The sequence below is a fragment of the Trichosurus vulpecula genome, chromosome 5 (genome assembly GCF_011100635.1).
Source record: "Trichosurus vulpecula isolate mTriVul1 chromosome 5, mTriVul1.pri, whole genome shotgun sequence".
Taxonomy (NCBI): Eukaryota; Metazoa; Chordata; class Mammalia; order Diprotodontia; family Phalangeridae; genus Trichosurus; species Trichosurus vulpecula.
The window spans coordinates 5327510-5340613 of NC_050577.1; the positions used below are offsets into that span (position 1 = coordinate 5327510).

The following is a 13104-nucleotide window of genomic DNA, read 5'->3' on the forward strand; positions in this document are numbered from 1 at the left end:
TGGCTTGTTCACCAAAGACCTGACTTTTCAGCTGAAGTGGCCTGATCCATGTTTCTAGTGGTACTGCTTCATTAGTGCCCCTCTCAAACACTGCCCACCTTCCCCCAGCCTAGAGATAGTCCCACCAAGCCCTGCCTCCGTGCATTGCCCAGCCACTTCTGAATCCCGTGGGGAGAGTGGAATCATGGAAAAGGGAATGAGGCAAACACTTGACTGAGCACATTGCAGAAGGAGGTGGTAGAATAGGGGCGAGAATAAAAAGAACCTAGAGGGTGCACTCAGGGCGGCCAGTCAGGAAACCCCACCCATGGGGCTAATGACTGAGGCCCTGAACAGAATGAAGATGCAACATCAGCTTTTATGTAAGTGTTATCTGAATCACAATGATAAAAGCTCCCCTCAAATGGGACCAATGGAAAAGACAAAAGGGGGGATGTTGCAACCTCCAGCAGCCAAATGTCAGAGAAGAGAAACTGAAGAAGGAAAATCACCAAGTAATTCAAAATTCTTTTAGTTCAGAAAATGATGCAAATGTTCCTTCAGATTCACAGCTCACTCAAAATGAAAAGGGCTGCCACTTTTTCTTTTCTTTTTCTTTTTTTTAAACAAAGATAACAATATAAAAATCTAGTCTTAAAGAGCCTTCAACATACAATTAGAAACCGGCCAAAGGGAACTTCATCTTTAGAGGTAAGCTGGGGAAATTCGACATGAAATCCCCACCATGTTCTTAGTTATTCAATGGTCACCAGGATGAGGCCATTCTCTATGGACTTGAGTTGGGTGTACTAGCTCCACCACGTTGCCGTCCCTCTCTTCAGGGAGCATTTGCTCCTGACTAATGTCTCTATGAAGCTCCTAGCTCCAGGCGCCATCGTCCATTAGGAAAAGAGGCCGTTTTGACAGAGCCATCCAGTGCATATCATGCTGCACTAATATAGTGCAAAAATGTGCCTTCCAGAGAGAGAGAAAAAAGAGATGCAGGCAGAAAGTTGAAGAGTTGGCAAAAGTAGAAACCTATTGTGTCAACTGGAGAGAATCCATTTTCCAGAAATGAGCCACTCGAAAACATTAACTTTGAAGACACTGTCTATCCAGATACCTGCATGTGCATGGCTGGCTGGCACTGACACTTGGTAGCAGGACAAGACTGACGTCTTCAAACTGAGTCTCTGACTCCTGAAATGAAGGCCAACAAGTGCTGTATCAACTGCAAAGTTGTTTGGCTTTCTCAGTAGTTTAATCTGCTCTGTTTAGAGTTTTCACTTTGCCAGCATTAAGTGGCTTGTTGAAAAGGATATAATCTGACAGAGTAATAGTATAATTCAACAGAGTTGCTATACAGGTTATTATGCTCAAATATAGCATGTGGTAGAGTGCTTGGTAGAAACTCTTCATGCTAATAGGTTACAATGGGTTGGTTAACACTGAAGATCAAGCTTGGCATCAGGTGCCATCCTTACAACAGGACCCAGGTGGCGGCTTTTGCAGAAAAGATGACAGAAATCACTCAGAATCAGGTTTCTTCCATTAGTCCATCTGCCAGAATTATCCATGCTGATGGCTGAGTTTGAAGTACTACCATCCCCACCGGCATTGGGAAGTCCACTCTTCTGTTCTAGGATGCATTTTTAAGAAAAGGTCAAAACGCATGTTTATCCACACAAGTTGAACACTCTCAGGACCTCTGGACACCTATTTTGAAGGCAACAGGCAGAAGTTGGTCATTGCCAATCGCAATGAAACCTCACATATCTGCATCGCCGTCATATGCCAAGGTCAAAGGTTTCAGACGGTTGTTCTGCCTTCTCTGGGGTTTCTTTGGCTTTTTGCTGTAACAAGGCAGAAAAAAGAAAACACTTTAGGAGAGACCTGATCAGCTTATTACTAAGTTCAGAACTTTGGGGGACAAATAGTGCCTCCCAATCCAAGAGCCTGCCAACTACATACTTACTGAAACAGAACCTTTGACTTGGCTACCACTTTCTCCCAAGCGATTAAAAGGCGGACAACAAAAGTGATATCTTCTCCTACTGATGGGGAAAGTAACTCCCTTTGGCATGCTCCCTGCCCCAAGCTTTTCCACATTCATAAAAGTGGCTTGAGAAGGGCTGGATGGCTCTGAAATCAGATTCTTTCTTCCCATATAATTTTAGCTCAGTACCCCAATTCCAAACTCATCAACACTTTCAAAGCATGGAATTTTTGTCTCATATGGGATTTGGCAAGGATATGCGATCTTATGATTAGGGCTTACAGGGACCTTCAAGAGCATTTGTTTCAACCTCTTCATTTTACATATGGAAAACTGAGACTTGGAGAGGAGAAGTGACTTGGTCAGTGTCACAGAGATAGTAAGTGGCATAGCCAGAAGTTGAAGTCAGATCTTTTGATCATATTTAAGAAAAAAATTTGATGCAAAGAAAAATTCCCTGTTAGAGTGATCTCCAAAGAGCACAGGTTTCCTCAGGAGGTGGTAGGTCTTTTCCTGAAAGTCTTTAAGGAAAGGTTGGAGGACCTCTTGTTGGGAATGTTGTAGAGAGATTTCCTGTTGGACTGTGGATTGTACTCAAGGACCTCAGAGGCCACCTTTCAACTCTAAGATTCTGTCATTCTTTGGCTCTGAATCTAGCACACATTTCCAGTTCTAGAGTTGAAAAGAGACTTTGAATTCACTGCCTTATACGGCAAATAGAGGAATGCAATTACAGAATTCAGGAGATAGTTTAGTGAGCAGACCAACCCATGAAGACCTGGCTTCAAATTCTGCTTCCAATACTTGTTAGCTTTGTGTCCAGGGACAAGAACCTCCCTGAGCATCAGCTCCTCATGTGTAAAATGGATTAATAATACTCACCTCCTATGGCCATTGTGAGGCCCCTTGCAAATGTTTAAATGCTCTATAAATGTCCACTGCTTTTATTATGATTATCACAGGTCACAGAGAGTTCACATGCAAACCTTCAAAATGAGTCAAGGATAATTTGAAATGTATGTAGATGCCACAACTATGAGCATTTTCATTTGGACTCATGAGCACTGCCAAGTAAGCATTAAATAACTGCCTGAGTAATCTTGAGTTGGCTCTGTCTCCCGGGTATCTTTAAAATGCTCTCACGCTCCCCCCACCCTGGAAAAGAAAGATTTCTCAATTTACTGAGACGGCAGGAGATTCAGACACTCACCAGGCTAGATAGATCATAGACACAACAAAGATGAGTAAGACAAAAGCCCCAGCTGCTACTCCATACACCCAGGTCTTCAGTCGCCCGTCTAGAGGAAGGGATGTTAGTTATTAGTTTCCATTAGTCTAGGTACATGACAGGCTTGAGATGGACTCAAGAAGGGCCAGAGATTTTTATAATTAAAATGAAACTGTTGTCAGGGAACAGGTAAGGATTAATGTGGGGCTACCATTATGAAGTTAGACGGAGAGAACCTCATCGGGGAAAACCTAACTAGGCTATCCCCGCCCTTAGGCTTGGATTTCAAGCAGGAATGTCCAAGGGTCTGATTTGCCTTTCCAGGCATGATTCAATAATGATGTTTTGCTAGGTGTGAGAAAGGCTATCAACCCCATTCCCCCACCCAGGGTCAGAGAGCTACTGAGGGGAAGAAAGGAAAAACTGCCCAATCTCCAGAAAACTCTCTAGTCTGGACCAGGTCCTAGCAGGCAAGTGGGCATGCCAACTTCCATATTAACCATGGGTACTCTACCTTCTAAAGCTCTGAATGAGTCAATAAGGTGAGATCCTAGCAACATCAACAGTGCTCTTCAGATGTAAGCCTGCTATGAGCATCTAACCTTCCTCTCATCATTAAAAAAGTATCTTGTTTGCTTGGTTCCCATCTTTGCTAATCAAGTGCTTTCCTACTACTTTCTGCCATTGAGCCTTGTGATATTTCCTACAACAATCAGGCAGAGAAGGAAAAATAATCACTTTTCAGCATTTCCTCATTTCATGACATTGAGCACAGGCAGGGACCACAGGACATCAGCGGCTGATTTTCTTTTTGGTGATGTCAACCTTTTCACTTGAATCTCTGAATTCTGTGTTATAAATAAACTCTAAGTGAGCAGCAAACATTATTTATGGAACTCCCTACTTTGTTGTAGTGAGTGAGATGAAAAGTGAGTCCTAGGGGTAGTTTAGAAGGGGGCAGTCATGTGGAATAGGGTTTAAGCATGCTCTGCCAAAGGGGGCTCCAGTAGCAAAGAAATTGCACCAAGGTCAACTTAATCCCATTTGCAGAAAAAATTTTAGTAAAAATGAGAGAGTTCCTAAAGTGGAGTGGCCTGCCTGGAGAGCTGGGCGGGGGGCATCCCCTCCCTAGGGAGCTTCAGGTGGAAGCTGGGTGGTCCCTTGATGGGAATGCTATAATGGGGATGCATTTCAGGTACAGGTTTGAATAGATGAACTCTGAAGTCTCTTCCAATTCTTAAATTCTGTGCTAGATAGTGGAGGAGTCTTCTAGAAATCAAAGAAAGGAAGGTCAAACATCAGCTGAACAGTCAAATTTGGTTAGGGTGCATTTTAGGTAGAAATGCACACATCACAATTAAAAAAACACACATGATATTGGTTGATCTTCAGAAATCAGTTCCTTCTTTTTGATTCTGTATCTGATGTTTCATACCTGACTTTTCATATGGCGGATTGACTCAAAGTTGGATAGTTCATGGTGGTAATGTTTTCTACAAAGTTTCTTTGAGGTTGTCTTCTTATATTAGTGCCGCTTCATTTTAGTGCATCTACAAGCATTTTCTCCTTTTATTAGTGCCTCTCATTTCTTTTCTACATTCATTCTAAGTGTTCCTAAGAACCTGGAGAGATATATACTAAAACAATGGGCCAGATGAATTCCAACCACCTCTATTTTGGTTTGGTGAAATCATGTGGAATGATAGAAAAATATCCTACCAATGAGAGCCATCTTCAAATGGAATGGACTGCCATATGAGTGGATAGGTTCCCATGGTTTGGAGGTGCTCAGATAGAGGCTAGGTGGTCACCACTCAGGGATATGGTAGTGGGGATTATTTCCGAAGCAAGGGATTGTATCAGAAGGCCACTGGGGTTGGTCCCTTTCAGATCTACAAAATGGTGATTCTGTGATCACTCATCAAAAAACTTTTCTGATACCACACATGTCAATCTCTTTGTCACTAGTAATAAGTCACTTCATCTGAACTCAGGAAAGCCTTGATATGCAGGCATGACTTGGGAAATTTCTGACTCTGTGTCACCATTATCACAAGTCTTTGGTGTGTTCAGTGGAGATGACTTATTAATTGATGACCATATCCCTGGGTTTGGAAATTTTCAAGATGAGTTTATTTGCCAAACATGTCAAATCTTGGCTTTGCACTTCTTTACAAGGCTTTATAGATTTCTTCTTCCTGTCTACAATTTAAAAATGCCAATGGGGGATTTATATGTCTTAGGCAGGCTTACCCAACAACAATGTATTAGGTATTTGGATGGAATCCAAAGCAAGTCAGAGAGAGCTGGGGGAGGATCAGCTTTGGATTTCACTTGCCATTAAATGATGCTATCCACATTCAGTGGTAAGAAAAATTATTTGAGTTTGGGGCAAAAATAGTCATTTTGCTTATTACTTTCTGTGCTATCACTCTTCCTTGGCAGATATAATTACTGGACTTTCCAGCCAAGAGATCAGAGTTGTATTATTTTATTTTTCTGAAGCCTTGCCATTCTTCTCCATACTAACCCCACTAGAGAGGATCACTTCAGAGAAAACAAATCTCAGATTGAAAGTAAAGGAAAATACTAATACTTCCTTCTCTGTTTTGTGGTGAATAGACCCTTTTGGATACTTGGTCAAGACAGCAAATCTCCAGTTGAAGGTTGGTTCCCCTGTTTTTAGATGCTGAATGATTCAGGGTTTCTGAAGATTAAGCAGGTGGTCATCTTTCCCTAGGATATCACATTTCTAGTTTAGAACCTAGGCTCATGTTAATTTTGTATTCAGTTATACACTAGCCTCAAAATATACAAAAAAGAACATTTAAATGGAAGTCAAAAGAAATTGGAGAACATTTTGATGGAATGTCAAAACAAGTGGTTCTCAGTTGTGCTAACGTTTATTTTATCTCTCATTATGGCATCTCCTCTGGGGAGTTACAGAGGGCGCCTGGAATTGTATTTTCTGTAGGGCGCTTGCTGACCAAACCTCCTAACCATTGCTCCCACCAGGTGTCTGACCATTTTTCAGTGCTACCTCTATGCTCAAACCTACTTGGTGAGAGTAGGCAGCTAGAAAGGGAGAAGAGTGAGCACAGTTTGATTTGATCACTAAGCTCTCATCTGAAGAGTTGGCAGATGGACTAGGTGGGGGGATGTCTCCTCAACAATGTTAATAGTGGATTAGATTACTCCTGGACCCCTTGGCTGGAAGACCCCCAAGTGGCCCACACTTCTGGTAAGCACTGGGGCCAATATGGGCTATAGGAATAGGAGGGCAGGACACCAAAGGGTCTCCATGAATGAGGGTTCAGGAACAGAAGCATCTTCTGGCTTTGATGCTGGCACTGGAAGAACAGGTTTTGAGTACCTAATTACTGGACCTTTGTTCACTGGCTCCTTGGTGAAGTGCCCTGAGAATGATTTAGCCTAATAGCATGGTATGGATTCTCCTACCAATCAATATTTCTTACTTTAACTGCATCTTTGATTAGAAATTCCTCCTACTGTTAAACAATAGCTTAACATGAAAAATTATAAGACAAGGAGTAAGGCCTAAAGCAAAAATCCTTCTGGCCTTCTCAGAAAACAGCTCCTGGGAAAGGTGTATAAGAAAGTTCTCTGTAAGAACCATGCTGACAAAAATCAGCTCTAGTGCATGAAATGATGGCTACCTCTTAGGAGGCACCCAGTCCTCAGGAAAGGCTCTTTGTACATTCTGCCTGACTGTTTCTGTGTCTGTGTCTGTCTCTTTGTCTATCTCTCTGTCTTGATATGTATGTCTTTGTTTTCTGTCTTTCTTTGTTTCTCTGCCTCCATCTCTGTCTCTCTCTGTCTCTGTCTCTCTCATCAGAGAACTTAAAATTGGAAGGGACCTGCAAGATCATTTTATATGACTCCCTCAGGTCACAGATCAGGAGACTGTGGGCCAGAGATGCAATGTGATTTGCCAGCGGTACCACAGGCAGTAACTGGGGGAGAGGAGATTGCAGTCTTGGCCCTCAGACTCCCCATTCAGGGCTCCGTAGGCAGAACTCTGCTTTGCTGCCAATGCCTTGTCACTTCACCTGGCCCAAATGGTTGCAGAAACCAGGTCCGTCCCCGTCCTGATGGGTTACCGGAGGGCTGTGTGGGGTGCACGGCTCTGCTTGTTTTCACATCTCCGTTTTTGTCCTCGATAGTGGGGATGACCACCACGGGAATCAGGGTGCATTGCTCCAGCGTCCCATCAGAGGACATCACTTCTGTGTACCCTTCTTCACAACCACAGGCTCGAGTCTGCAGGAGAACAGTGAGCTTTACACTGTGTATGCATGGGTGGGAGGGACTGCAAACCAGAGCTCAGTGGACGGTTACCCTACCCTGCTTTTCATGCAAGCTCTACTTTCACTAGGTCAAAGCAGTCTGAAGATGCATGCTGGTTTAGTGCTGAGACAATGGACAGATTTGTGACTGGACTCTTCCTACCTAGAGTTAATCCAGGAGAATGTGCCCATTGGAACCAAGTCTCAGAGCACTGGAGATGTCATTATAAGCAATGAGAATATGACTGCAAATAAAATCGGAATATTTTCATGCCTTAGTTTAGCTATTAAAAAAAGCAAGGTTCAGGGTATGTGAGACATGATCTGCTAGGGGGTTTGGGAAGTAGAGGCAGAGGCAAAGCCTAGGTTGGAGATGGATTGCCTACTCCCAGAGGATGCCACCTACCTCACTGCAGTACGAATGAGGTTGGCTGCAGGGTGGGTTACATGACCTGTCAGCTTCAGGCTGGCGCGTCACCAGGCAGCCCCCTGTAGGATGCAAAATCAGATGGTGACACACAGCAGCTCCTATCCAGAGCTAGCAATGGCCACAGGCTCGAGAGTGTTTCCTGGCCACTGACTGAGGCTGAGTTAGCCCTGCTGAGATGATGTTCGGGCTCAGAGGAGCCAGAGGAAGAGGCTTAGTCCTGAAGTAGCAAGCCAGCATCTGCTGCACACTGTTACTTGGGAGCTGCTTTGAAGACATACTGTGGACAAGGCAATGCCATCATTGATCCTCAAGTCTAAACTTGTGCATACGTGACCCATCTAGTCAGAACATCAACAATGTCTCTGGTTGTTCAAAGGTTTGGGGTCTATGGTATCAGGGCACCTGCACATAGGACTCACGTGATTGGCACTTATATCAATGCAACGATTCGGTCATCTCCCCATTTCTGCCTCACAGAATCCCTCATTTTCCTCAAAGCCCAGCTCAGGGTCCCCTCCTACATGAGGTGCTCTGGATTCCTTGGTGGTGATCACTATCGTCCTCTTGAAATTACTTTCTAGTTCTTAGCTATTTATATACCTACACACTGTTTTCCACCAATAGAACATAGCCTTCTTAAAGGGAGGGAGTGTTTGATTTTTCTTTTTGTGTTCCTAGCTCCCAGTTTAGTGTCTTCTTTGAGCATTGTAGGTACTTAATCATTGTCAGCTGAACTATAATGAATTAAATCTCACTGACAGGGATTTGCCCTTGAAAGGGGCAAATTCCAGGCTATCCATGGCACAAGCCAGGGCTGCCCCCAAGTGATGCTCTTCTTTAAGATGGCCATTGCATGTTGAGAAAATCATGATGCCTATTTAGTCATGGAAAGAAGCAGAGCAGGATTCCATGGAGAAGGGCAGAAGTATAACCAGGAAAAACACAGCAGCGAGGGGGCATCCCTGACTTGGAATTACTGGAGAATTTCAGCCTTGGTCTTATTTCCTCTAACTCAGAATCCTCTTCCTGTGGTCCCAGGGGATGCCCTTCCAGAGTTATGACCAGGTGGAGTTTGTGATGAGAACAGATATCATAAAGTAATCACACTGATGAAGTGGAGACACTAAGGAGTCTTCTCCCTGTGATGTCTGGATTTTAGTGCTGCGATGTTGGAAAAAATAATTCCATCTGTCTTCTCTCCTCCCCCTCCCTCCTTCCCCCAGCAGCTATTAGGACCTTCTCTCTGAAACTACCTTCCAGTTACTCTGTATGAAACTTGGATGTAACCAGTTTTCTTTTTGCACATGGTTTTCTCCATTCAGTTATGAGGTCCTTAAGGGCAGATACTGGTTTTTGCTTTTCTTTGTAACCTCAATGCTTAGCACCAGATGCTAGCACATAGTCACCCCTTAATAAAAGCTTACTGAACAATGACTCACTGACAGTGAATAGGGACAATACTTTCCAGCTGCTTTGAAGGCTTACTCTGGACCCTCCTTACAGCAGCATCAGAGCCCAAGTTCTCATGATGATGAATTTTTTTCATGGTCATTAATCACTAGGCAGTTGAGGTTAGAGGTTTCTATTTAGATGTTCATCAGAATTTTTAAGTCCAAATGCAAAACAAAAATAATACTTCCAAGGGCTTGCACGAATCACTATCCAGAAAAACTAGGACCAGCGATTAGGAGGCCTGTGTTTGTCCATTTTCCCATATAAAATGGAGTTCCTTCTAAAAATGGAGGCAGGATTTGGCTGAACATTGATGCCCAAACCTCTTGGAGAGAGCTCCAGTGGGCATGGACCCAGTGTAGATGGAAGCCATTTTGCCCAGGTTCTCATGGGTTATTTCTGCTGACATGAGCATGGCCCATTTTATCACAGAGAACTATTCTGGGGAACCCTGCCAGCCACAAGTCATTTCCTGACTCCATTTGGAGGGTGATGTTGACTTGATTATACTTTCTATTGGGCTGATATCATTGGGCTGTGGGTGGTTACTGATGAAGCCAAGTTAGGATTGAGCATGTACGGAGGACCATCACCAATCACCATTCTTTTTCATATGTGCATTATGTACATAGTTAATCATAATATTAGGAAAGAATACAAGATAAGGACTGCCAGTCTAGGTCACGACACTTTCACAAAACAGAAGGGGAAATCCTCTTATTCCCAAAGGTTCTTAGTCATACTTCTATCTATATTTTGGGATTGCATGTTCCATCATGATTAGGACTAGGCCTACAGGGAGAACAAGTCAGCAGGATCTAGGCCCATCTTTTGAAAAAAAATGACCTTAGCAACCAATAGCATGGACTGTGAGATGCCACCAATTCTGCTCTGGAGATTTAAAATAAGACCCTTGACTGTTTCTTCTCTGAGGCTCTGATCTTGCCAAGGTAAGGAGATAGGCAAATGCCCCACCATTCCTATGATTCCCTGGTGGCATTGGGGGCAAAACTTTCACTAGGATCTGGCATAGTGAGTGAGCCAAGGCTTTGCTGGAAGACACCAGGTCTTTGCCTCCTTTCATCCCGGGGCATGGAGCCTGAGCCACTTCTGGAAAACTTTCTGTGCCCAAGGATGAAAACTGGCAACTTGCCAACCTTCCAGGGAAGGGAACAAGGAGTTTTTCCATGCTGCAAAGGGGACCAATGAGACCAGCAGACTACTCTTCTCCTTAATAGTGTATCATTGGGCTAGGATGCAGAGATTCTGGTCAACTGGAATCCAAGAGTGCTGTGGAGTCTGGAGAGCTCTGAGGCTAGGCTCTCAGGGCAAACTCCTTACTCATATAGTTCCTGAATTTCTAGGGGAAAGAGGCCATATGAACATTTTCTCCATTAAAATCCTCCCATTTTATTATTCTAAATATCTTTATGTGATGTATAGTAGAAAAAGGCCAATCTCAGAGTCAGGAAGACCTAGAGTTTCCAGAGGCACACTTGCTATGTGATCATGGTCAAGTCTCTCAACTTATCTGAACTTCAGTCAACTCTAAAGCTATAAAAATGAGGAGGCAGTTGCCATTTGCATCAATGGAGGCAGCATCTACGCCTGGGGTAGATGCTACACCCTACACCAGTGAAATCACAGGTCTAGGGCAAAAGTTCTGTAAACTTAAAAAAATGTAATATCAGTTTCTGAAAGAGAACTCAAAGGAGAATAACCTTTTAATTAATTACTTAATCAATTAATTAAATCCCAATTGGACATATGGGGTTATGGGGTAGAATTATCAACCATACAAGGGAGAACAGAATAGTGAGGAAGGAAATGATGTGCCACAAAAGGGGCCAGAAATCTGAGGGCACTCATGCTTAGCTTGGACAGTCAGACCCATAGGTTTCCTTCCTCATGTGTTGGTTGGGCTCATTCCATGTGTCCCATGAAGAACAGGGAAGCCTGTGACCTGTGAGCCTGCTTTCTAGTGGAACAAAGGGAAGTGAGAGGTTTACCTGTTACATTTAGCCCGTCTGATCTTTGACACCAGACTGTCCGAGAAGACCCCTTCCATGCACTGGTCATCCACTTGTATTCATAGCATTGGCCATCTGGGAGAACAGAATTAAGCAGACAGTATCAATCAACAAGACTTTATTAGCCACCTGCTACGTCAGGTCCTGTGTTAGGTGCTGGGGATACAGAGACAATAGGAAAAAAAGGCCCTGTCCTCAAGAAGCTTACATTCACCTGAGGTGATATTGATGTGTACAGATGAGAATATACATCAGTCATTCAGCTTTTATTTAGCATCTACTATATGTCCAGAACTGTGCTAATGCTGGGCATTCACACACCCAAACCACTGCCAACAATAACAATGACAGAAGAGCCCCTTGCTCAAGATGGTCCATTCTACTGGGATGAGACAACATATAAACAGATACATAGGCATCAATCAATCAACAAACATTCGTTAAGTGTGTGCCAAGTGGTAGGCACTGTGCCAAGTGCTGGGTATGAAAAGAAAGGAATGAAACTATCCCTGTCTCCAGGAAATTTACATTCTGTCCATTCTAGTAGAACAAATGCCAGTAGAAATGGTCCCCTCTTAGGGAAGGTCAAGGCCCCTTTTGCTTCCTCTGTGTCTTCTTCCTCTGTGCTGGTGGTTACTTCCCTCTACCTTCTACTCCAGGGCTAGGCTAAAAAGCTGTCTCAGTCTCCTTAATGTTGGGGGATTTAGTATTCAGTGGCATGAGTCCTTGCCCTAAGTAGCCTCTGGTGAAACACAACTGACCCCAGCTTGGTTTGGGTCTTTTCTTCAGCCTTGGGGATCTCTAACCCAAGGGTTGCTCCACAAAAAGGTACTGAATCCTTCCCTACCCCCTCAAGTTATGTTGTCAAAGTCTCTGCAGTAGGAATCCGGCATAGGCCTCAACACTAACTCTTGCCTTGGTTTATGGTCACACCCTCAGATCACACCCTTCCTAGAGCAGGGAGGTTGGCAGCGAGGTGTGCAGAGTGAGAACTGTAAGGCTCTCATGTTAATTCATGGTGATTTGGCTCTGCTGGGGCTCTTGTTTTGCCCTGCGCATTCAGCTGCGTTGCTCTACAGCTGATGCATAATTGCTATTTGAGGGATACTTCTGAGAGTGAGAACCAAGGAAAGTTTCTAGTCCACCATTTTGTTGGTCCTGTAACCCAGAAATTCTGCCTTATGGAATTCTAAACATCCTTTAAAGTCCAAATCAATGCTGCCCTCCTGGGACGTCTTCATTATGCACCCTGTGCTTTGGATCCTCTCTCACCTGAAGGGGTGGCATTCTCTTGAGACATTCACCAGGTCTATGGCTGTTTACTCCTTGAGGGCAAAGACTGTGGCTAATTTAAATCAGCTGCAGTTGTTGAACAAGGGCCATGTTGAGAAAGATTCTTCCTTAAGGCCAACACTCACCATCACAGGCTCTGGTTTCTAACATTTGTTCTGGACAAAGATGTTGATTATCTAGTTCTTGGATGATCATGGCTCGAGATCGGACCTGGATTCCTCCAAAGCCAAGATCTTCTCCATTAACACAGGTTAACTGGCACAGGCTCCAAGCTGACCATTCTTTTAAATAACAGTCACCTGTCAAAACACAAGGTTACAGAACATAAACAAAGCAATATACATATTTAGGCATGTCTGTGGGGGTTGGTGGGACAGAGACAGAGAAAG

General features: G+C 43.7%; 1 protein-coding gene across 1 annotated transcript in view; it reads right to left on the bottom strand.

The window, feature by feature from the left end:
- Nucleotides 1-1175: 1175 nt before the first annotated feature.
- Nucleotides 1176-13104, bottom strand: part of THSD7A (thrombospondin type 1 domain containing 7A) — a 353889-nt gene continuing 341960 nt past the window's right edge. The window contains exons 23-28 of the mRNA XM_036760403.1: nt 12841-13014; nt 11402-11497; nt 7917-7999; nt 7274-7484; nt 3186-3273; nt 1176-1832 (exon numbers count right to left, since the gene is read on the bottom strand). Coding sequence (XP_036616298.1) covers nt 1748-1832; nt 3186-3273; nt 7274-7484; nt 7917-7999; nt 11402-11497; nt 12841-13014 — 737 coding nt within the window. The 3' untranslated portion in view covers nt 1176-1747. The remainder of the gene's footprint in view (nt 1833-3185; nt 3274-7273; nt 7485-7916; nt 8000-11401; nt 11498-12840; nt 13015-13104) is intronic.